This window comes from Labrus bergylta, chromosome 10 (assembly GCF_963930695.1).
Source record: "Labrus bergylta chromosome 10, fLabBer1.1, whole genome shotgun sequence".
Lineage (NCBI taxonomy): Eukaryota > Metazoa > Chordata > Actinopteri > Labriformes > Labridae > Labrus > Labrus bergylta.
In genome coordinates this window covers 25,517,751-25,542,732 of record NC_089204.1, presented here as the reverse complement: position 1 = coordinate 25,542,732, position 24,982 = coordinate 25,517,751, and the positions used below count along the sequence as shown (strand labels likewise).

At 41.9% G+C, this 24,982-nt stretch overlaps 1 protein-coding gene across 4 annotated transcripts in view; it reads right to left on the bottom strand.

The window, feature by feature from the left end:
- Positions 1 to 24,126, bottom strand: part of LOC110002537 (vinculin-like) — a 32,970-nt gene extending 8,844 nt beyond the window's left edge. The window contains exons 1-14 of one of the 4 annotated variants that reach the window (XM_065959364.1): positions 23,739 to 24,126; positions 13,869 to 13,939; positions 12,532 to 12,682; positions 11,729 to 11,837; positions 10,349 to 10,471; positions 8,878 to 9,038; positions 5,282 to 5,372; positions 5,057 to 5,204; positions 4,277 to 4,430; positions 3,551 to 3,726; positions 2,498 to 2,688; positions 1,071 to 1,097; positions 565 to 764; positions 96 to 224 (exon numbers count right to left, since the gene is read on the bottom strand). In XM_065959364.1, coding sequence (XP_065815436.1) covers positions 96 to 224; positions 565 to 764; positions 1,071 to 1,097; positions 2,498 to 2,688; positions 3,551 to 3,726; positions 4,277 to 4,430; positions 5,057 to 5,204; positions 5,282 to 5,372; positions 8,878 to 9,038; positions 10,349 to 10,471; positions 11,729 to 11,837; positions 12,532 to 12,682; positions 13,869 to 13,939; positions 23,739 to 23,906 — 1,899 coding nt within the window. In that variant the 5' untranslated portion in view covers positions 23,907 to 24,126. The remainder of the gene's footprint in view (positions 1 to 95; positions 225 to 564; positions 765 to 1,070; positions 1,098 to 2,497; positions 2,689 to 3,550; positions 3,727 to 4,276; positions 4,431 to 5,056; positions 5,205 to 5,281; positions 5,373 to 8,877; positions 9,039 to 10,348; positions 10,472 to 11,728; positions 11,838 to 12,531; positions 12,683 to 13,868; positions 13,940 to 23,738) is intronic. The other 3 variants (XM_065959362.1, XM_065959365.1, XM_065959363.1) reach the window with 3 other exon arrangements.
- Between the last annotated feature and the right edge of the window lie 856 nt (positions 24,127 to 24,982).

Here is a 24,982-nt window from a genome sequence, read left to right as displayed (position 1 = left end):
AAACATTAACAATCCTAAGAGTACAGACAACTTCTGGATGTTGCAGAGCATCGGGTGCTTTTCTTGTAGCCAGCACAGATTTGTGTGTCACTGACCTCCGCTCTGTTGGGGGCATCGGGTGGAGCAGTCGCAGCCACAGCCAGCAGTTTGACAGGGGTGGTGGTGTCACTGAAAACGTCAGATACTTCCTGGGTCATCACCTCCTGCATGTGCTTCCTCAGGTCCTGTTTGAAGCAGAGAGCGTTTTAATCCGTCCACTAGAGGGAGCTCTGCACCAATATTTCTATTATTATTCTGTATGCAATTTACTAATCCAAGACTTAATATCTTAATTACATGTGCATCATTTCTTCAACATCACTCTCATTTAGTTGGATGTTTTTGGTGTGTTCATAAGCTTTACAATTTTCACTTTAGTTGAGAGAAGTCTCTGTGGGTTTGAACATTGTTTGGCTGCAGAATCCAGTATGCTGTAGGTTTGTAATTCCAGTGCATTTTAAACATCATTCAGTGATAAATGTTCATGTTGAATGTTGGATGATAAATGTCAGTCTGTTGAGCTACCTTAAGGCTTTCCTGCAGTTGAGCTGCTGTTGCTCGTGCATGAGGAGCCTCGGCCTCGCCTCTGCCGGCCATGTCTGCCAAAGAGTTCATTAGACCCTCTGTTCTGTCGCAGCGTCCAATCATATCCTGTCTGTACGGACCCAACAGGCCTCCTGCCAGCCGCCTCCCTTCTCCAACCATCCCTCTGATTGCTGCCTGGCCTGGGAGGAGACGCAGGGAGGAAGTCATTCCTTAATCACAACTCTCATCACAACAAGTCTCATGTGCAACAATTAGAAGTCCTTATTAAGACATGAAAACACTTTAACAGGCAAGACAGTCTTTTTGTATTTGTCGATAACATGCTCTGATAAACAGGGATAAAAGGGACAACCGCGGTGCATACTTGTAGTCCACTAAATTAGAGAAGAAGATAATGCATTTAGTGGAACATGCTGAGATAAAAAAAAAATATTTATGGGTTTTATATAAAGTCTCTAATGTTATATCTTATAATAGGCAGGTACCTTCGTTCCACTGCAGTATCTCACACTCTGCTCCCATAAGGAAGCATGCAAGAAAACAGGAAACAATCAAAAGACATGACCGGAACAGAGCAACAGACATCAAACAAAGCAGTAAAAACAATACAATAAATGATTTAGTCAAACAAGTTAGTCACTCTGTGATTCATGCATGAGATACCTTCCTGTGGGGATTTAAGGAAAAAGCATCAGTCACCAGTGAAGTCACTTCTGAACCAAATTCACAGTGAAGTCCCACTGCATGCAAACTTGACGGTGAGAAAATGAACACTCATTTACTGTCTTTGTCAGACGGCTGATTTGCTGCACAAAGCATGTTGGGCTACAGCGCCGCAGATAAAGCTGGCAGTGCAATAAGGGAGAGTGTTTTATGGAAAGTTATCATCAGATCAGGCTAGAAAGTGAGTGCCTTTCAGCTGTGAGTGCTACCAGGAATTACAAGAGCAAGACTAATGATACGATAGTGTTACAGTATTTGATCATTCAGCTTTAAAATGTGTATGGCTTAGTGATATGTACGGTATCAGAGACGTTTCATTGAATTTTTTTAAACCTCAAACATCCTGGATGTCTGGCTTTGATAGCGGTTGACTTCAAAGCAGAAGCTGCATTTAAACGCATCTCCTTTCCTCCTTAGTATATTTCATAATCACTGATCTACAGTAACAGTAACTGTATTATTAAATCTTCATTAAAAAACAATACTTCATTGGCTCACAAGGGCAATCACTCTGCAACAACCCAAACATTTTTCATTAGAAGAAACAGGCTGCAAATTCAGAAACATAAGATTAAGATTTACTCTTATTGAAATTTCAGTTTTTACACTCTGTTAGTCATGAACACACACGTAGGCTGAAATATACACACACGCACAAACAGGATCCTATGGACATGCATTATTGGATTCTGGAGTTCAGCACTTTTTCTTTTAATGCATTAGTTTTGTCTTTTTGCAGCACAAGCATTTATTTGCAGGGGATTTTAGTCGTTGCATCAGCATTCGACTTTTGCATTTGTTTTTGAATTTGCATCGTTTCTGATTTTGCATCTTAAGCTCTTGAATGAAATTGTTCGGAAATTGTTGCAGAGAGCGACTGACCTTGTCGACTCTGGCTCTGCCCACAAGCTACTAGAGAGGCAGAGCAGATGGGCGTTTATTCAAACTGGCCTCCTGAAGGGGGCGTGCACCATCAGACATGTTGAAGATGTCTATTGAATATCAAAAATGCACATGGACTACAAACGCTTCAGAAGCACTGGCTAATCACAGAGTCCTGCAGGTGCTGCTTTAACCACTTTCACTCTCTCTCCATCCATCATACAAAGTCTGACTAAAGGCATGGAAGGTCACAGCGTTTATTTTTGAACCGAACCACTACATCATCCCGTCATCCTCCGCCTCTCACCTACTCCTCTGTCGTCCACTCCGGGGTTGTTCACCCAGCGCAGGGCCTGCTCCATCTTACCCTCCAGGGTGACGGCGGGTTTGGCCGGTCTCATGTTGGCAACGGCCCGGTTTGTTTTGGACTGCAGGTTCAGCAGAGCTGCACCAATCTGCTTCGCTAACGCACGGGCCTCAGGGGTGTCACCTTTACCCCTGAGACAGAAACAGAATAGAAAGAACATTTCAAGGAGGAACAGAGAACAGCCGTAAAACACAGACCCAAAACCATATGATTAAATGAACCCAAATACCACCATAAAGGCAAATACCACTGAAAAATAATCTTTGTCAACATAATTTTTTTCTAGTATGACCAGAAAAAAAGCCAGAGTTAGGACATCAGAATTCAGATTTAAAGGCATAAGTTAAAATGATCAGTTTCATCATTATTACCAAGCCTTTACTCGGCCTCTCAATAATGAATTGTGACGGTAAGTAAGTAAAAAATCTTCCTGTGATAAATTGCAGTCCCATTTTCTCCTCCTTTAAAGTCAACAGTCATGTTTTTGTTTGGATTCGGAAAACAACCTGGTCATTGGTGACCTCTTTGGTTTCCATTTATGGTTATCGTTGCAGTTGAAATGGAGAGGAGACATTTTTACCTCTACCAATGACTCATCTTCCTGTGATTCACTAAACTAAACTAAACGGTATAATTTAGTGACTGCTCTCAACCCACTAAACACACCATAAGACAGCAATCAGTGTCATGTTTCTTGAATTGAGTGGTATTGTCCTTTAAGTTCCACCAAGATGTGATCCTCAAACTCTTGCTGACCCTGTACATTTTCACCAAAAAACCCATCACACCGCAATGAAACATTTAGAAACCTTATTTTAGGACTGATTCCAAGGGTAGACAGGCAACAACATATTTTCCATGCAGGTAAAATATGCCACCTGTTGGCTGCATGAGGTTGCGTTTTGCGCCTAAAAAAAGAAGGGTCTAAGAATTACACAAAGTATTACACAGCATCATTGGCAGTGCGTGTTTAACAGAGGAGGGACAGCGTACAGTCTGCGCAGCTCCATGAGTCTGGCGGTGAGGCCTGCGATCTCACTGATGGAGCGCAGGATGTCGTCTCTCTCTTTGGGGTCTTCACAGAGATCGGCGATGCGTTTGGCCTCTGCTAGCAGCGCTCTGATGTTTTCCTCCCCCTCAGGACCGCCGTTAGGATCGGCCAGCCAGGCCTAACAACATGCACATCAGAGTTCAGTTTTAAAATGATGCACAAGCAGGAAAAAAAATCTGCACAGAAAGTCCGGAAAAATGCTTAGAACAGATTTTTAAGAATTCTGTATGCTAAGCATTTGGCTGCTGCTATCGTCCACATTAGCTTTAAATTATTTATAGGATATTTAAACAGCTTTATTGGTCGTAAAAAAAACATAGATTAGGTTATCAATCATTTAAAGGAAATCACTTTGTTACAGCAGCTACCATCACAGCAAAAACACCAGAACAAATGAGGACAATTACATTTAGGCACAAAAAACTATAAAAGGTAAAAATACTAAAAAATGACACTCAAAGATACCTGTGGTACCTAATAAAATATCGAGTCTGCAAAAGTGACTTTTTGTGTCTAAATATCTCAGTATAAATACACGTATACAGTATACTAACATTTGTTCAAACATAAGCCTATAATAGAAAAAAGACTGACACAGGGTAAATGTAATGCAGACAGAAGGTCTCGTGGGTAAAATGGATTATTATGTTCTTGTTTCTTTATCTGACCTGTGCAGCATCCAGCCTCCTGGCTATTGCCTGCTTGGCATTGATTAAAGCCTCCAGTCTGCGAGCAGCGCTGTCCACTTTGCCAAATAACAAGTCTAAGCCCTGTGAGCACTGGCCTGCACGCTGCACGCACCCCGGGGTCGGGCCCTGGCCTCTGTCATGAAGGACAAATACACAGAAAGCTGACACATGCTGAAAAAATACATTACATTACAATAACACAGAGGAGTAACAAAAAAAAAGAAGCTTTCCTCCGACATGTCGGTGTCCTAAAGCTGCTTTCTCTCTTTTGGCCAGCAGGGGGAGACTCCACTGGTCGTTAAATTAACTTTTAATCGTATGAAACTATGGGAAACACAACTTATTCTTGTTGGATTTATAACCTCTGTTCACTTTTAACTGTTGTGTTTACAGTCTCAATAGTCTCTAGTTTAACGTTTTCTTAAATACTGCATGATGTGTTGTAGCAATGTTTGCCCACATTTGTGTATAAATATGGTCAATTCTGGTTCTAGATAAATAAATAAATAAATATGATGATGAGCAACATGCCAAACTTGAGGCCCTAAAAAAACTTTTTTTTAGCCCATATTCATTTGTAGCCCATATTAGCATTTTTAGCATTATCTTTTGCTCATCTGTCATGCATTATTTGTTATGGCTTACAAGCTAAATAAAGTAATTTGAAGTTGAAGTTTTAAGTTGAATATAAAAACCGCTGGTTGATGTCACAGCGGCTGCATCCACTTCTACAAAGTCCATGTTACTTAAACACACTACCTGATTCTGAGGTCGGCCACCTGGTCCGTCATCTGTCCCAGAGCTTTAGTGGTTGCCAGTATGTCTTTCCTCTCCTTCCCAGCACACAGCTCTCCCACCTTCCCAGCTTCATCCAGGATCACACGCAGGGCGACCTCACCGGGGTCTCCTGAGGACAACGACACACAACAGCGTGAGATTGTGGAGCAACATCTAGAAACATTTCAGCAGAAGACATGGAGTTACCTGGCTGTCCGTGAGGGTCTTTGAGCCAGCTTTTAGCCAGTCCCATCTTTGACTCAATCAGAGCCAGAGATCTCTTCAAAGCCTCCATGTCCTGAGGAAAAGAGGAAACACAGCTTTACAGTACTGGTTCTTGTTTCTAGTAACTAAAATATCACATCTCTAAAATAATGTGCACAGTTGTGACCCAATATAACACAAATCAAGAGGTTTCATTTGACATTTTTCTGAAGCAAAACAAAAAGAAATACCAAATGCCTAAGTCTTTTGCACCCTCTCCTGTTCTGCTTGTTAAAGTCTACATATCCATTACCTCTAAAGATGGAAGTCTTAAAATATGACACAGTCACTATCTGTACGGGATACTTTCTGTGAAATAGATTTTCTTTAACATGTAGACACTGTAATGTTGAGAAACGGTCCCAAAAGAGAAACATGGTTCTTTTGTCAGGGACTACTTTAAGAGGCGGATTAATACAGATTTGCTCCATGAGTTAGTGTTTATTATTGCAGCAAAAGAGATTTAAAATAAATACAGCACTTGCATTTAGATTTAGTATACCGTTAGTTCAATCAGGCTTTGAATACAGAAGTTTTAATTGTTACATTTCTATCTTTAAGTGGAATTTGTTGACAAAGAAAAACAAATGTCACCACATTTTTTTGAGAATAAAAGATCCAGGAATTGAATGAAATAGTCAGCCAAATATTCATTCATTTGTACATTTTATACCCTGAAGACTGATACATTAAATCTGAAATATTTTTGTATTTATAAAAAATAAAAGCCTTATTAACCTGGAAAGTGGGAACAGTTTTTAGAAAGTCTCTGCAGCCTTATACACCGATTATATTTCACATCTAAATCTCCGACGTCGCCGCTTTATAACAGGTTTAATGAAAAAAAGTGACTCTTTCCAGCCGACTGGAGACTGCGCCTCTAAGTGAAACAGTTCAATACAGACCATCTATTATGGATGTGTCTGGACACCGACCAGCTTATTTCTATAATTCATGACCCCAGAGGACAGTCATCATGTGCCAGCGTTTCTCCCACACACTGACAGTAAGTGCTTATCACAGCTCACACATAAGGTTTGCAGTATGTCCACAACAAACACACACACTAGCACACACACACACACACACACACACACACACACACACACACACAAACACACACAAACACACAAACACACACAGACAGGTCATTGTGTGAGGCAGCTGTGTTGCAGAGAAACATGCAGGCTTACAGGTTAGACGAGCGAAACAGATGATATCTTCACAAGGAAAACATCTCATGGCACATTTTATAAAGTGATGTGCCCAAAAACTTATTCTGACAAAGTAAAAGTTCTGCCTAAAAACAGCATCTTATAGTGCAAATGACATCTCTATCAAACAGTGAGCGCTAGCAGCACGAGAAGGAAGAAAAAGCAACACTACTGAAGATGGATTTAACATTTGTAAAACTTCACTTAAAAAGATAATTATTCAGCTTCAGCTTTAAGGGATATTTCTTATTGTTTGAGTGGGGTTGTATGAGGTGCTGATCAATACATAGTGTATAATCTACAGTAGATAATCGTCCACACAGCCCTTATCTGGAGAGGTGGAAAAAGTGCAGACACAAAAGCTAAGCTAAGTACGGTTATGGACAGGGTTGTAGCAAATTGTAGTTTAACCTGAAGTTATTTTTATCTACAGAAGCCCTAAGGTGACATACATCTATACATTTATTTTTCCCCATTTTTTGGTAACAAGTAATTTCCAGCTGTTTTTCAAGATCTCGTCTTTTCTTTCTCATATCTCAGGATAGCAAAGCTGGTCTTCCGTATTAAAGCCTAATAATTTATTTCATTATCTTGTGATAATGTGGTCATTTTCTGATGATCACGAAAACAAACATGAGGCTATCTTAATGTTAGACCAGACAGGCTGCCATTGACCACACTAGTGAGGTAAGTTAAGACGTTATTCCTGACAGCTCCTCTACTAAACTTTCCTCATTAGTTGGGTCGATCAGATGTGTGATCGAGGCAGAAATTATTCTGGACAATTCCCTTCGAGCGAGTTGGAGGGTTTACGTTCCCCCTATGCTCGTCATGAAACTGCTCTGTAATGTTTTCTTCTTGACAGTATGTTCTCCATTTTATTTTGTTGATATTGTCATTGTGTTGAAATTCAGGTAAAATTCATGTACAGGCAAATACTCTCTTTACAGCCTGGTATGGTAATCTGTTGCTTAGTTCCTCTACCATGTCATGAGACAACGCTTTATCTTAGGACTATCAGCATCGGTTTCTCGGAGAGACAACAAACACAAGAAAATAAAAATTTGAATTGACACAAGGACATACCATCACTGCAGAGACAAGAGGATACTCCGTAGGAGCACAGAGGAAGAACTTTAACAGATGAGATGGGTTAAGGGAGACACATGGGGAAATTATTTTTAAGGTTGTTTGAATGTTTTGTGTGTAGTGCTAGCTAGCTTTCCTGATGGTTAGTGTTCATAGCCAAGAGTCTAGCTGTCTTAGAAATTGTTTTTTCATTCCTATTTTTCGTTAAGTGACCAATGCACGACTAGTGTTGATGTTTCAGTGCAGAACGTGCCAGCAGCCTGAGGCCATTATCACTTAACAGAACATGGTGAAAACAGGGACCGGGTAACGCTTTTGTTAAGATGCATACATGCTCCGTCTTTGACACGTTCAGGAAAAGTGAATTTTGACTTCAGTGTAGCTTTAAAAGAGCACAGTCTGACTCAAACAGCAAGTTGGATCCAGCGCGCTGCATGCGTAAGAACCCAGAACTTGTGCGGTTGAATAAAGGACACGGGACAGGGCAGCGACATGAAGCAGGGAAACATCCAAAATGTAGCTCACTGTTATAATGAACTGATGTTTTTCAGGTGGGAATTTCTTGAGTGGCTAAAATGACCATCATCTCCTGTAAGTAGTACACTCACTGTTGTTAAATACCTCATACAATCCCACTTAAAAAAAAGATAAAGTGATCATCCCTTCCATCAGACTTCCATCTGTTTCAAGCCATTTGACTCAAATGGACATTTAAGAACAAACAGATGCACATCAGACAGTTGAACGATGACGTGTCTGCACTGAACATCATCACATCGACTGACAGTCAGTGGATTTAAAAAACACACAACACACTTACGCTGTTAGCAACCAGCATGACAGAAACATGTGTAAACACAAGGACATTATTTCCTTCCTGTTTTCAACCACACATACACAGGTGCATGCTGGGAACTGCAGAGGGGCAGAGAAACAGGCTTACCTTCTACAGGGAGGAAAAGAATGGAGGAGAAAGGTAAAGAAAGAAAAAAGAAAAACCAAGAGTTATACTAGTGAGCCAAAAGAAAACGTGGAAACAGAAAGTAAAGAGTGAGTTTATTTCAGAGAGCGACGTGTGGAAAGAGTGTGTGTCTGTGTGGGATGTGTGTTTGAACAGGCACAAAGCAAAAAGTTATTGAAGTATGTGGGGATTGTTTTGGTGGGGGTTTTTTTTGGGGGCGGGGGGGCTTTGGGGTATCAAGTGAAGAAACAGTAAACATGTGCAGCAGGTCGTACCTTATTGGCCCAGGCGTCTTCGTCCCACGTGGTGAGCTGTAACACTCGGATGATTTCAGTGATTTCTCCGCTCATCTTTTCAAAAGTGAACCTTCTGTTCCTCTCCGCCTCCTCAACGCCGGCACCTCGACTGCTCTTTGTAGCGACAAAAATCTTTATAGCTGAAGACAGAAAACAGATTATTAAGAATTTTAGAAATTTTTAGAAAACTGACTACATTAGCCCCCCCCCCTCTCTCCCCTCTTCCCTCCTTACATCAGAATAATTTTGGCTTTAACTGGCTGTTTTTGACAACTTGGGGGCAAAAATAAATAAACATGTTATCCCCCTAGAAAGCCTCTGGAAATTATTTTGGTTGATTTGCAGAATTAATGTAACATATTGTCGAATAAATAATCATAATATGAAAGTTGATGTGGCATTTTTCATACTAGTATGGCAAAAAAAATGGCGCGCCCCATGTAGAGAGGTTAAAGTCCTCAAAGCGGGTTTATATCCGACCTGTGGCTCCTTTGCTGCATTTCACTCCCTCCTCTCTCTCTCTGAATTCTGACTCTCTCCAACGTCTCATTTTTTTAATAAAGGTTTAAAAAGCCCACCAAAAATCTAAACAAAAAACAAAAACAACCATGCCTGATTTTAATATTGTGGATGAATGACTTCCTAAAAAGAGAGTGAAGTCAAACTCCCTCTGGATTTGTTGTTCTTGGCTTTGTGTTCACATGTACAGAGCGGCGCTTCCATGACTTTCTATGGCCGAAAAAGCCAAACATATAACATCCAAATCAACAGTGATGTGCATATCATTACTTGAAAATGAGCTGAGAATATTGTTTTCTAGATGTTTATTAGCTCTGCTGTCGGTCCCTTACAGAACCCTACTAGTGAAACAGGATGGGCGGGGCAGGGGGAGTGTGGAGGCAGGACGAGAGAGGGGCGCTGAGGGATGATGGGGGTTTACTATTTATTTTTTTTGGATCAGCAAAGAAACATCTATATTTATAAAATAGAAAACGATCGTTCCCTTTCAAACTATTGGTGCAAATGTTACAACCAATTTAACATACGTGTGTGAATGAACAGCGCACAAGAGCAGCGGGAGAGTTTCTCTTCTTTGCTGCTGCACAGCACAGTACAGTATGAGAGAGCAGGTAGTGGGCGACGTGTGTGTGTGTGTGTGTGTGTGTGTGTGTGTGTGTGTGTGTGTGTGTGTGTGTGTGTGTGTGTGTGTGTGTGTGTGTGTGTAGTCAGTCTGACATCCCCAGCAACTAATGACTGTAATTATGAGTGTTGCTATAACAACAGAATTGGTGGATCCACTCAGTGACCTGCACAGAGGTTTTTCCCACAGAGACACACACACACAGAGTCACACACACTGAGTCACACACACACAGAGTCACACACACTGAGTCACACACACACACACACACACACACACACACACACACACACACACACACACACACACCTGATATCAGAACAGGCAGCAGCTCTTTGATGGTGTTCATGGAGTTGAGCAGCATCTGTCTGTGCTCCTGGTGCGTAAGCTCCTGCTGTCGCTCCTCGATCATCTTTGACATTTTGGTCATACCTGAACAAAGAGAGAAAAGTGGATTTAATAAGTAAGAGACAACAATAATTTGCTACAGTGTTCTCTTAAATCAGGAGGTGTGAAACTGCGCCTTCTCGGGGCATCTCAGAAGTAAAAATTGGGCTCATTGGTACTGGAGAAAACTGAATCAGAATCAGAATCAGAAATAATGCAGAAGAAAGTGCAGAGGAGAAACCCGCACACCATTTCCACTCCAAAAGTTCACAGGCTGAGACTATTTTTATCTCAGCTTGTGGACTTTGATCTGGCTGTTTAGCCCAGTGGATTTGGTGTGGAGGTATCTCCTCTGAAATGTTAGTGTTCTAAAACATTACTGTGTCAGAATTTTTAAAGATTTTTATTTTTAATGGCGAGATAGGACAGTGGATAGAGTCGGAAACCAGGGAGAGATAGTGGGGAACGACATGCGGGAAGGGAGCCACAGGCGGGACGTGAACCCGGGCCGCCCGCTTGAGATGACAGCCTCAATACATGGGGCGCGCGCCCTAATTAATATTAGCTAGTGTAATAACCAAATATTTTGAATCATGGCTGGGATATAAAAAATCTGATTATTGAAGCCATGATGCTTGCATATGGCAGCTGGGGGGAAAAAAACACTTTTTAGTTTTGTTAGAGATACTTGACATGAGAGATGTAGAATATCATAAATGTCATCGTTTTTTATTGGAGAGTTTCCTTTTAACATCCTCTGTGTTATACCGTCTGGGGACAGTTTTTGCTCCCCCCCCACCCCATTTTACCTTATTAGCTAATTACTGTAATGAAGTAATCTTTTGTTGATCTTAATTCCCATGTTGAATCTGCCTATTTCAGAGGGGGCTGAATAATCTGACCAGCAGCTTTCAAAAAAGTAGTTTTAATAAAAGCATTTTCCGGGGAGCTCCTGAGCTCTCTTGTCTCGTTGGCTCGCTGGTGGGGATGGCCTGCCTCTATCCCATTTTTCAAGCCCGGCGCAGTTTCCACAGATGGCTGTTCATCATGAGTCTGGTTTTGCCAAAGATTTCTGAACAGTTTCTTTCTTGGCCACTGTAACTTTTGCTGAATGTTGCTCAGTGCTGTGCTCATGACTGATTAACGTTTGGGTCTTTGTAATATACTGTAGCAACGAGTAAGGTCTTTTACCGGCTATTTCGTAAAGTGTCTCGAGATTTGTTATGAATTGGCGCTATACAAATAAAGACTGATTATATGATGGATTGATTGATTGATTGAATAAGTATGCATCCTGCTGACCTGGTCCCAGGTTCTTGGTGTAGGTGATGAGGTCCTCCATGGTCTCCACCACCTCAGCTACTGTCAGGTACTCAAGGATACCTTTACACACACGGATTATCTTCCTCACCTGGGACACAAACACAAACATTATAACACACATGAGATAATGTAAACAGACATGAAAAACAGAAACTGATATGATAATAAGAGGCAAACTTCTTTTCATTCATGGTGACGACAAAATTCAGTGTGTGTGTGTGTGTGTGTGTGAGAGCTTTTTAAGAGAGCATTAAAGGAGGCCTGTTGTTTTGTTTGGGCTTCTTTGTGTGAGTGTGTGTGTGTGTGTGTGTGTGTGTGTGTGTGTGTGTGTGTGTGTGTGTGTGTGTGTGTGTGTGTGTGTTAACAGTCTTGTGATGTGTGTCTTGTGACTGTAAGGGGTTGCCCTTTTAAAAAAATGAAGCTTCTGATGAGACAGGGTGAGTTTTATCACGTGGCCAATGTGACTCCACTTACAGAGCTGCGATCAAACATCCAACACAAACACACACACACACACACACACGTCATTCAGCTTTGTACATATATCTTTACACACACACACACATCCAGCCAAACACACACAAACACACACCCTGAGTTACGACAGAGGGGGAGTCATTTGATCTCAATGATTAGATCTGGCTGCATCTGAGACTGCATTACAGACCCGCTCCTTCCTCTGCTCAGCTAAATAAAGCTTGATTTCCCTGAAAGATACCACTGCTCTGAAGTAAGAGGGATTCTCAGGACACACTCCTGATAAACGAGGCAAACACACACACCTCAGCCTCATCAAAGGTAAGGAGCAGGTCAGACGTCCCCGACAGGATCCCTCTGGATCCATCGATCAGGTAATCTCGAGCTGGAACAGAGTATGGATCTGCCTTCAGCATCTGAGCCGCCTGGACCAGCTTAGAGCTCGAGTTCTCCACCCTGTAAAAAAAACAAAAAAAACACAGATGGCTTAAGAGGAGCAGTCGAGATCAAACCCGACACATGCATTCACAAAAAAACAGGAATTTAGCACCTTGTAAACAAATAGATCAGATCTCATATCCACCAAAGAGCAACCCCTCATTTCAAGAAGCTGCTCCCTTTATAAAGAAACAAGTAGCACACATGTGGAAATATAGTTTGCAATACATTATAAACGATTTTCTTTGAAAACGGCCCTAAAGAAGACACGAGCTCATCTCAACTTGTAGGCTGCATTTAATCTTTAATGACATAAACAGAAAATTTAGAGACTTTTATTTAAGTCTGCTTTGAGAATGGTGCCTCCTCGTTATAAATAGAGGTGACAAAGCTTCAAACACCTGTAATCGAAACTAGAAATCAAACTTTAATTCTGCAAATACTGCACATGGTTGAAGTTTTAGAGTTACATTGCAAGGCCATTCCCTCGGAGGATAAAGGATTAAACCTGAATGAGGTGTTAGTTTTTAAGAGCACTTTAATAAACCCAAGTAACTCCTCTTTCTGACCCCCCCCATTGGTCATGGTATCGATGGCTGCTGGTTCATCTATATTTAGGCTGGTTCACATTCCCACACGCCCCCCTCCTAAGCCCTGTGAGTGAGATTTATGGTGTAATGCCTTGTGTGAGTGCCAGTGAGCCAGTGTGTGGGTCTGCATGAGGTCCGGACCCTTTTCCTTAAAAACTGAAAAATTTAATTGGAGATCAAAAAATAAACAGAACAGTGAATCAGGGAGAGGGACAAAAACAGGAACTGATTGCAGCAGATGCCCTTTGAAAGCATGGAAATGTGTGCGAGAGAGCAATCAAAGCTTGATGTCAAGAGCTGCAGCTCTCAGAGTTAATGTCAGCTCTTTGGATGCAGGCTGGAAAACAACAAGCAGCCTCTCAGCGGTCTGGATGCTGGTGCTCGAGACATCAGAAGCGGCTCTTTGTTGCAGCTGGGAACGCAGCCACGTTTCCTGACATTAAACCGTCTGGAATCCTCTTTTTAACAAGTTCTCTGTCTGCTGAGATATCATGCATCATTTCCACAGTATTTTTTGTCTTCCTCGGGGGTGTGACTGTGAAGACGAAAAGGGACACAGGGAGCTGCAGGGATTAAAAAAAAAAAGAGCTTTTATTTTTCAGAGACACACTCACTTGATGAATGCAGGAGGCATGTCTCTCTTCATCACCTGGTCCTCGGTGGTTTGAACCGTCTCCTTCCCCACCTGCAACACACACAGATTGATCAATTTATTTCACATTATCATTATCTGCAGCAAGACAGGAAGTCACATTCAAGAGAGAGCTATTAATAGTCCACAGGGTGAACGGGTGTGCATCAATTCACACCTATTTCAAACGTGCGTGCATGTCATATCTTTGGGGGGGGGGGGGGGGGGGGAGCAGAGCAGCTCAGGCTCTGGTTGACTGGGTCGTCTGGTATTCTGCATGAGGGCAGGTCAGGGGACAGACGCTGCTCTAATTTGACCCAACTCTTCAGACCAAGCAGCCATAAAATTCATAGATTCATTTGATTTCTTTGCAGAGCACTTTTAGGGAGGACGTAGGGTTACAAAGTTCTTCACAGTGGTTAGTGCGTGCGCACCATGTGTGGAGGCTATAGTCCTCCAAGCGGACGGCCCGCTTTTCCTTTCCTGCATGTCATTCCCTACTCTCTCTCCCTGATTTCTGAATCTATCCACTGTCCTATCTCTCCATGAAAGGCACAAAAAAGCCCCCCAAAAAAATAAACATACAGATACATTTCAGAAGCATCTAATAGCAGAACAGGAACTATTTAAAAAAAGAAGTGAAATACACTTTTAAGCAAATCCAGGAAAGGCCCTCCGATACGAGCATATTTAAAGAAGGGACTGAAAAGATATAACAGACTCAGCTGTCATCTCCTCCAGGCCGATCTTTCAGAGTTTTGGAGATCAGACAGCGAACGCTCCGTCCACTTAAGAATCAGACGTTTGGAACAAAGAAAAGAGCTCTGCTCGAGTACCTCAACGTAAGCACTGGCTCCTGAGGTGAGCTAGAGATCAGAGATGAAGCAGAATAAAGGCCATGAGCCTTAAAAGTAATCGGTTAAATCCGATGTACAACATTCTTACAGCCAGAGTCAAGAAGAGGCTTGAACAGGAGCGACGTGATCCTGGTTTTTTGATTCTGTTCTGATATCTTAACCATGGTATTGGCCTACTTCAAGTATCTCTCCTGTACTAACGCAATTTATGGAATAACACTGAAGTTTTACATATTTCTAGCACAACTAATGGTTATTTTGTGACCTTAATGCACCTGAAATAAGTTGATTTAAAGGGGGAATAAGTGGTTTCTGATCTGTGCACTGACCGGTGTACTCACAGATACCTGACTGCATTTTCATCTGTATTGGAGAACAACTCTAGTTTTTGAGTTTTAAGCCTGACAGCTGAGTTCTGTTCAGTTTGGAGAAGACATATGGAGATCAAGATTTGTAAAATTCTGGCCATGAGCAGGAGATGTAGAGCTGGTTTTATTTACTCATCATCATCAGCACGGCGTCAACGAAGCAGTAAATGTTTGCTAGCACAAAATGAGAAGCGGGACCTTGCTTGCGGTGAATGTGTGTTTTCCTTTTACAGGACAAACTGAACCTGACACTCCTGATTGTGAGAATTGATTTTCTATTAGATGCCCCTTGATGTTTTTTTCCCTCCTTCTTGATGAATGTGTCGTTTTGTTTCTCATTCTATTTAGGTCAGACAAACAGATGCCACAGAAAAACAACGCCTCATTTTGCAGAATAACAGAGTCAGGTAACTTCCTGTGTCTGTCTAAATCTGCTCTGTGAAACACCTGTCAGTAGTACTGATGATAGTCAAAGACTCAAATGTTTGCTATTGTTTTTTTTTTTTTGGGGGGGTGGTTAAGTCTTTATTTTAGAGCTAGGACAGTGGATAGACGCAAAAATTGGGAACAGAGAGTGGGGAATGTGTTGGAAGTGGGAATGAAAAGGGGGAAAGAAGCAACAGGTGGGAGTTGATCCCAGGCCGCCCACTTGGAGGACTATAGCCTCTGTACATGAGGCACACGCACTAACCACCACTAGGCCATCAGTGCCCCTTTATTCACCTTTACACAGTGAGACCTTATTGTTTTGACTTCTTAAGTTTAATTAAACGGACGTCCTATGCATTTATCTCAGCCTGTGGCCTTTTTTGGGGCTTTTAAGCCCAGTCAAATTGTTGTTCTGGTATCGCCTCTGCCCCTTTTTTCAAATTTTCCTCCAGTGCCGTCGCACTCAAGAGTCCCTATTTGACGCCCGAGTAGGCGCAGTTTCACAGCACCCCAACAAAATAATAGACCATTTATCCATTCTGCAGATTTTCTTCTGTTTTTTTTCTTCAAATAAATGGCATAAATTAAACACAAGCAGTGTGAAGTTTGTGTTGCAAAGCCCGTCCGCACAAAGACACGCTCTTCTCTAAACACGCTGAGACCCAGCAGGACGACATCGCTCACTTCTCCTGCAGATGTTCATGTAGTGCTCAACGTCTCTTACCCACCCGCCTGCACCCACCCATAGACACACACACAAATACACACTTTTGAGATGCAATTACAGTGAGATGATGACATCAGTCTCCTGTGGCTGCGTCCATGGAAGTCGGTTAATAGACTTTCTGGCTCCAGAGACTCAGAGGCGGCTTTCACATAGCGCCTTCAAAACAAAACAGCTTTTTACAAGTGATTTATTCTCAGATTCGTCAGACCGTTTAGCAACTATAGAAACTTTTGCTGTAAACTTCTCCTTTTCTGGTCAGGCACTGAGGCTGTTATGAAGTAACAGATAAGGAATGAAATCCAAGTCATTAATAAAGTATTTTCTACATCAATAGATGAATGTGCTTATCAGTGGTTGTATTTTATTAACCAAAGAATCATGAAGTCCTGTTTCATCTTATGTGTAACTAAAGCGCACAGTTAGATAATTCTCACTCTGAAGGGAGCAGCAGAGCTCAAGTTGTAATGCAAACCTTTTTAAATGTGCTTGCAGTTACAAAACACAGACTACATGAAAAGATATTTCTAAAAAAAAGTGAACTCCTTCACTTTAAATGAAATGCATTCTCCCTCGTTTAAAACTGCAATTTGTCACAATTAAAAACATAATGAAAGTTCTCAAACACAGAAGAACTCTATGATTAAAAAACACATCTCGGTGTGTTTTGGTGACTTCCCTCGTTTAAAAAAAAAAAAAATCAGGAAGTTGTCAAACTTTGAAATGTGAGTAATGCAGCTCAGCACGTCGAGGGCACCAGATGATGCAACCCTGCAGACAAATCTCAGAGAGTCACATCAGGTGACGGATCAAAGAGCTGTGTGAGGGGTTTTCCTGTAAGCAGCAACACTCTGCATCGATTATTGAGTACATTTTTAATGAGACAATTACGGGACACGCTGACAGTATGACGTGTGTGTGGTTTCAACGGCCTGAGACGTGTGACTCCTTCAGCAGGAAACAGAGCTGTCAATCAAAGGTGACACAAAATAATCAAACAGGTTTTATCTCAGACTCACTGACATCAGCACTTATGGAGATATGTGTCTCGTTTTACCTGCTTAAATTTTTTTTGTTATTTAATAGAACATCCAGTCTTACAAGGAATATATGAAGTCATTTTATAGAAGTTACAGTTAACAGAAGTTGAAGTGAGCTGTACAGTAGCGTGCTCTCTCCTCGTCTTCCTCATTTTCTGCTTTCTTCTTTCTACTTATCTGTCTGTTATCAGAGCTTTGGGAGGTGGTCATGGTTGAGCTCATGTGATGAACGCAGGTCAATATTTGCTCTTGTTTTTGCTCTGTTTTGGTCTCCACCAATCCCTGAGGGAAACATCTCCGGCTGCCAAAAGCTTCTGTACACTTGATTAAGTCAGAGTGAAAAATTCAGCCAATTTCGTTCACAAAGGAATCTCACCTCGAAATATTTCAGTATGTTTTCAGGAGTTTTGTGCATGTGTGAAAGCGGCACAGGAATCAACAGTCTACCTATCTATTTTCCTTATGTAGCACAAAATCCCAACTAAAGTTATCTGAGGACACTTTGAATTGAGAGCAGGTCTAGAATGGATCTTCATGTTTTTATTTTCAGAGAACAAACTCAATCCTCCAATAAGTAAGCACTTTACCACACCAACATCCCAGCTGGAGATGATCTGTGTTTGAAGTGCTCTCGCAGCACAAAATATTTTCGATGGTTTAGATGAAGAGGGTCGGGCGTCCGGGTAGAGCATACATGGAACTGTTTATGGGTTTACATCAATAAACTTGTGAAAGGAGGTTTCCAAAATACAAACAGAGGGAAAAAATATAAAGACAACTGAGGTGAGCAGTGAAGAGTATAATGCAGCAAAACTTTGCTAAATGTAAACGTCATCACCCTCCCCGCCCCCTCGCTCACCAAGAATGCTCCAGATTATTACCAGCTCATCCTGGCTGTTTCCCTTATAGTTGTAGTATGTAGAAGGCAATATATCTATTTTATCAATAAATTGGGTTTTTGGAAAATCAAGTTTTTCTCTTTAATGCTCCCCTTGGGTTGTCGTAGTTCATATCCTCCCCTCTTGTTTACTTCCTACAGAGTGACCGGTTGGTTACAATTCACTTAGCAGATATGGTATGTGCCACCCAGCCACAAGTATTTTGCTGAAGTTGCTCTGCCTCATCTGAACTGTTGCTGTACCCTGAAACTGCATGGTGATTAGTTTGCACTTTAACCCCTAAAGAGAAATGCAGGTGATTTTATTAATCCTCAAATGGGAATTCAGTTTGTTTTAGTTGAACTGAATGATAAAAAATATATATATATATATATATATATATATATATATATATATATATATATATATATGCATTATAGCCAGACCGTGACATCTGCCCTTGCCAACACTAACAAGCTAAGCTAAGCCTATTCCTATATGTTTGTTTTGTGCTCTTGCAACTCTGAGTATATATGAAAATAAAAAAGACATCTCTAGGAAATTACTCATCACAGAAAACAAGACGAGAAAAAGAATAGATGCAATTCCGTTTAGAGCTTCTGTAATAAATGCCAATATTAACAACAACAGTTATATGACTGACCAACATGTCTACATATGGGCTTTCAGCTTTGGAATCACAATCAAACGTCTGTCTAATTCTGCCATATGATTAAAGCCAGGGTGGATTTCAGACAGACTGAGAAACAGAGGGGACACACAGCCGGATACATGTTCTCAGTCTGCCACCGAACAAGAAGAGATGGAGTATATTCACATGGAGGAGCCGGCTGAGAACAGTTGGTGTGTGTGTGTGTGTGTGTGTGTGTGTGTGTGTGTGTGTGTGTGTGTGTGTGTGTGTGTGTGTGTGTGTGTGTGTGTGTGTGTGTGTGTGAGGTGGACTATGGTGGTTTTAAGACGCCAGAGACACTTTCCCTTTTCTCCTCATCGTACTCTTCGTCTCAGTTTTTGACTCAGTTCTCTCTCTCTCTCTCTCTCTCTCTCTCTCTCTCTCTCTCTCTCTCTCTCTCTCTCTCTCTCTCTCTCTCTCTCTCTCTCTCTCTCTCTCTCTCTCTCTCTCTCTCTCTCTCTCTCTCTCTCTCTCTCTCTGCTCCGCTTCTTCAGTGTGTGGTTACTTCACTTCACTCAACGGTAAATCTATTTATTCCTCCCTCCCCCCCCTCCCCCTCAGACATACTCAGGATCTATGTTGACTCCTTGAGGAGCAGATTCTTCACAAACAGCGACGACTCAGCCCTTTCATCAGCACAACTTCAGCAACACACACACACACACACACACACACACACACGCGCACACACACACACACACACACACTTTCAGACAGCTACTCCAGCAGCATCGTTCAGATCCGTAGTCTAATCAGCGTCAGCCCACGCACAACCTCTGACGGCTCAAAACTTTCACCATCTTGTGTGAGTGTCGAAGTGTTTCAGTGACCTAGATTTGATGGTGCCCCCCACTCGGCCCACCCTGGCCGGGGGTTAACAGTGTAATTGTATCAGTGTGCAGCTTTAACTATGTTACATCTCAGCTCAGGAGAGGGAAATGAATCAGCTTTCTAAAATAAAGCATGTGTTCCTAAGAGAGGTGTGTGTACTCGATCTTTAGGTGTACTTTACATCCAATTAAGTCTATCTCCCCGGCAACAAACCTCCGCTGATGTCTCAAGCACCCTCTGTTAACACCTCCTCATAAAACACTGTTCGACTCTCGCGCTTCTTATCATGGCACTACACAACAACTCATCATGCTCTCCTTGGTCTTTGCTTAAGCAGAGGTGGTAAACGTGTGCACACACTTAACTCAAGTACAAGACCAAATAATGTTGTCAAAAAAACCCTAACCCTAACTGACTAAAGGCCTGTGACGGACATTTCTGTTGGTGCTTTCCTGAACCTTAAAGCTCCTGTATGGACTTTTTAACAGGCTGTGAAGTTAATATGAATGCCTCTATGTGACCTGCAGAGGCAAAAAAAAAAAAAAACAGTCAGAGACCAGATTGATAGCTTCTATAAATTCATTTTTAACGCTTGTAACCACTGCCTCCTGGTAGGTGTCAGGCTCAGTGAGTTACAGCCTCTGTTTACATTTCCCACAGTAAGTGATACATTTGACACTTGAAATGGAGCAGGAGGAGGTTTTTCATCAGAGAACACACCTTACACATGTACAGGACAAGATCAGCAAAGAGAGCACACTGCTGCTTTGTCTGCAGGGGGCGCCACAAACAACGCAAACCCTGCAATCGATGCATTCCTCACTTGAGCTTTAAGTCATATTTGGGGAGCTAGTCAACTTAAAAATGACTAATAATGCTGTAAAGAATTTCTGGTTTAAGGATACCGTGAGATACTCTCATTTTGTGTGGATCTTGGCACATTTCAGACGTGTTTTCTAACAACAGAAAATATCCTGCTGGGGCGCTGGTGGTGCCACCTGTGGCTCCTTTCCCGCATGTCATTCCCTACTCCCTACTCTCCCTGATTTCCAACTCTATCCACTGTCCTGTCTCTCCATTAAAGGCACAAAAAGCCCAAAAATAAATCTTTAAAAAAAAGAAAACTCCTGCTGTCTTTTGACAATTAAGCACATTTGTCTGTTTGCTGTAAGCCGCTGTGTCTGACACAGACCCAATACAAGAGGTAATAGGCATCAGAAATAACTTACAAAATACCAATAAAGAGAAATCAACCTTCTCTCTGGTGATCTTTTTGCTTTGATAAGTCATTATTTTACTGACCCTGTTTCATAATCAGTAAAAATTCCCTGACAGTATGTTTATTATTATTATCTACCATGTGACTTCTCACCTCTATTCATGCTTTTATTTTTGTGTGTTGGAGTACAATTGGCCTTATGTCTCACAAACACGAGTTAATTCAGGGAGAAACACAAGACGAGGAGCAATAAAGCCATTCAAAAACTTTTTTTTTAAATGCAACCTTTTCTCCCTCTGCAGCCTTCCCTTACATCCTTAAAACACTTCTTTTGTCCGTCACCTTCCCCTGTCGATGTGTCCTTAGCCCCTTATCGCTCCTTGTCCCCTCGCATCTCCATCATCCGAGACCCGTGCAACACGCCTCAGGCTGCCATTAGCCTCCTTCTGCTCTCTGTCTGAAAAGATCAACTGAATGGATCATCGAGGACAAGAGGAGAAAAGAGAGAGAGGTGACCCCTGTAGCGACGGGATATCAAGGATGTGCTGCAGCTGAATTGTATCGGGAGAAGAAGGGGGGATGTGTTTGAGTCCAGACCGAGAGGCCTTTTCTTATTATCAGTTAATGGGATATTTATCAGAATGATCTTGTGTGTCCTTGCACAGGAAAAATGCTGATTTGTGGAGAAAAAGTTTGACAGGAAAAGGTTGAGAGCAGGTATTTAAAAAGAACAATTCCAACCAAAAACACCATCAAACTCCTCTGACAGAGTGTGGACTTTCTATTTCAACAGTCTCCATGCTTCTCAGAGTTACATTTTTTATTCTAACATGTCATAAATTCAAGTTTAATGGCTTGATTTCATATATTTTCACTCCAGGTATGCAGGCAACTCAAACTGAGAAAATCTTTAACAAGAGTCAACTCTGAATGTTTAAAATATTAATAACCCTTCATGTATGAATTTGCAATAATCCAAATGTACTCGTCCCAAATCCAAATCCTGCCGACGCATCCTAACACATGCTGAGTAATATCAGAAAATGCATTTAGCCATTACATAACATTTTTTTTGGATTAAGCCAGCAGCTTAGTTTTTCCCACTATGACATAAAAAATGAATCTTTATTTGTTTATTTCAAGACAGCAGTCCCAGAGAACACAAGCTTGGTGTATTATGAAGAGAAGTTACAGCCAGAAAAACAAAAACGTGATTTGCTGCATGACTGAAAAAAGGCAAAATACAAAGAAAAAGTTGCAGAAAGGTCCCGGCTGTCTGGATTGTGAAGTTCCATATTCAGCTTCATTCAGGAAATATTTTGATGAAATACCAAACTTAACTACCTCAAAGCTTTTTTTTGGTCAGTAACCGTCTGTAAATGTGTTTATCTTTTATCTAATTAGTTTAAAGTGTGACTTTATTTTATTTTAAGATTTATGTTTGTGCTTTTTATGCTTTTATGTAGAGACAGGACAGTGGATAGAGCCGGAAATCAGGGAGAGACAAAGCGAGGAACAACATGTAGGAAAGGAGCCACAGGTCAGATTCAGACCCGGACTGCCTGCTTAGAGGACCATAGCCATGTCAGGGCGTGCGCACTAACCACTAAGTCACCCAAAATATGACTTTCTAAGCACAACCTTTCCATATTTTGTGTGGCATTTATCCTATATTCTTTTAGTTATGTGCGATTTCGCAATTTTGTTTCTTGTTTGTTGTTTCTTGATTGATTTCACATTTCAGAGGGATTTTTTTTTTTTAACTCATACCTCACTACGGCAGTCTTGAGAAAACCAAATAAAAAAGTTGTTTAAAAAAGTGACATAGTGTTTAACAAAGCTGCAGACAAAGCTGGTTTAAACCTTTAGGTCCCAAATCTTCCGTGCAACCTGCATTTACAGATTTCATTGCATCTATTCACTCAGTGTCATGAAGTGACTCCATAATTGCAGTTTAAACAAGTAACTGTTTAGTCTGCTGATGATGATTTCTCTCGACTGAGCAAAGCTGCGTCGCCCCTTGCATCAGTCCCAACGACCTGGTTTGGCATTAATGATGTGGTCTGTATTGATTTTTCTGGTCAGTGCACACAGAGGAGACATCAGGGTCTTTTCTATGCACATTTTAGAGTCAATATGACGAAGAATGAAGGCGGCAGAGGAGGTGAGATGAGGCCGGGTGAGTTAGGGGTCAAAGAAGTTGGAGAAAATTACACAGATTAGGAGAGGATGTGAGGTACTGATAAATGACTAAATAGAGTTTCTATCCTCTTTGGAAGTTGATCGGGGGATGTATTTTATGCCCTTTGTCTCATAAAACAGCAAACTCAATCTGAGCTTGGTTAATGAATCCGAGAGCAGAGAAACCTACAGTAACCCTGAAGTGACATTCTCATCTGCATCCTGTTAATTCAATCTGCGCCACTTTTCTTCCGCCCCACAAACTTAATTAAGCTCTGAGGCCATCTGATCATCAATCTGGGCTAAAGTTTGTCATGTTTGTTGAGTTGCTTTGTGGGAGAGGAAAAAAAAAACTGCAGGAGCTCGTGAAACATGCACGAGCGTCAGCTGGGTGTGTGTGTGTGTGACAGTTTTATGGTTTTAATGGCGAACATGGATCAAGATGCTGTAAATCTACCTGGAGGTGGTCTCCAGGTTGAACATAATTAGCCTACTTGCTCCAATGTGTGGTGTGATAAAATGTTACATCATGAGAGTAATTAAAGAAATCACTAATTGCAGCAGGTTTTGTCTGAAGGCTTTTGAAGTTTGGATGATAAATGTCACTTTGAGGTTTCTCAAGCCCGGAGACTCACCCGCACAAGGTTGCTGACAGCCGACTGCACCGCAGCCACCGGCACCGTCAGGTCCGGGATGGCTTTACCGTCAACCTCCCCCTCCTCGTGCATGATGACCAGGTGGGAGATCTGCTGGGCCACCGGCTCCAGGATACTCTCGATGGTCTTGGTGTGAAACACCGGCATCTTGAACGACTTGAACCGCAGCCCTGATTGAAGAAAAAGGCGAGCTGGTCGCTCCAGATCCAGCACAGAAGATCCCCCCCCCTCCTTCTTCTCTCCTCTCCCTCCTCTCCTCTCCTCTCCTCTCCTCTCCTCTCCGGTACCGGCAGGAGGACAAATCCCGAGTTGTCAAGTCCAGCCCCTGGGACAGATCCCTCACGCTCCTCTCCTCCCGGTGTGCTCCTCGGTGAAAGCTGGACTCAGACGGTCGGTGTCCTCCGGTGGGAGCGACCCAAATCGTGACAGACGGAATCGCCGCCCTCCGCCCAATCACAGCCGAGGAATACAGCTGCCAAGCGGGTTGGTGTTGGCACGCATTGACGCCCCACCATCCCTCCACCCCCACGCACACGCACACACACACGCACACACACACACACACACACACACACACACACACACACACACACACACATATATCATAAGCACGCACGCACACATACGGTGAAAGCGCTTCCCAAATGACGTCATGCATGCCAGTAGCCCCAAAAAGGAAAGCGTCAGGGTAACCTAATGGGAAAAATAGAAAAAAAAAATTGAGATTCAGTTATATCTGCATCAGAAAAGATTGTGAACATAAATCAGTTTATCAAAGGTCAGCTTCTCAAAGTGTGACACCACAGAGGACACACTGAGAGAGGATGAGGAGCTGCACAGGGAGGTCGAAGGTCAAACTAAACTGATGCAACTCTGTATTTATTTAATGAAGCTTCCAAACTTGCATATTTTAATTTGAGTGTTCAGATGTGTAAAAATGCACAAATGATCATGAAGCCTGGTGATGATGATTAAATAAAGTATTCTTTTAAGTCCACTGGTTTCAGTGTTTCAGGAGAAATACACAAACAACACAAAGACACTCATAGAGAAAGATAAGAGAGGACACAATGCAATTCAATTCAAACAAGAAACTGACTTAAATCCAAAAACTTAAATCATGCTCCTTAAAAATACATTTTTGATTTAAAGCGCCCGTGAGGAAATTGTGGATTGTGTCGCATGTTTACGCCCCCTTAAGACAAAGCTCTACCCTGTAACTC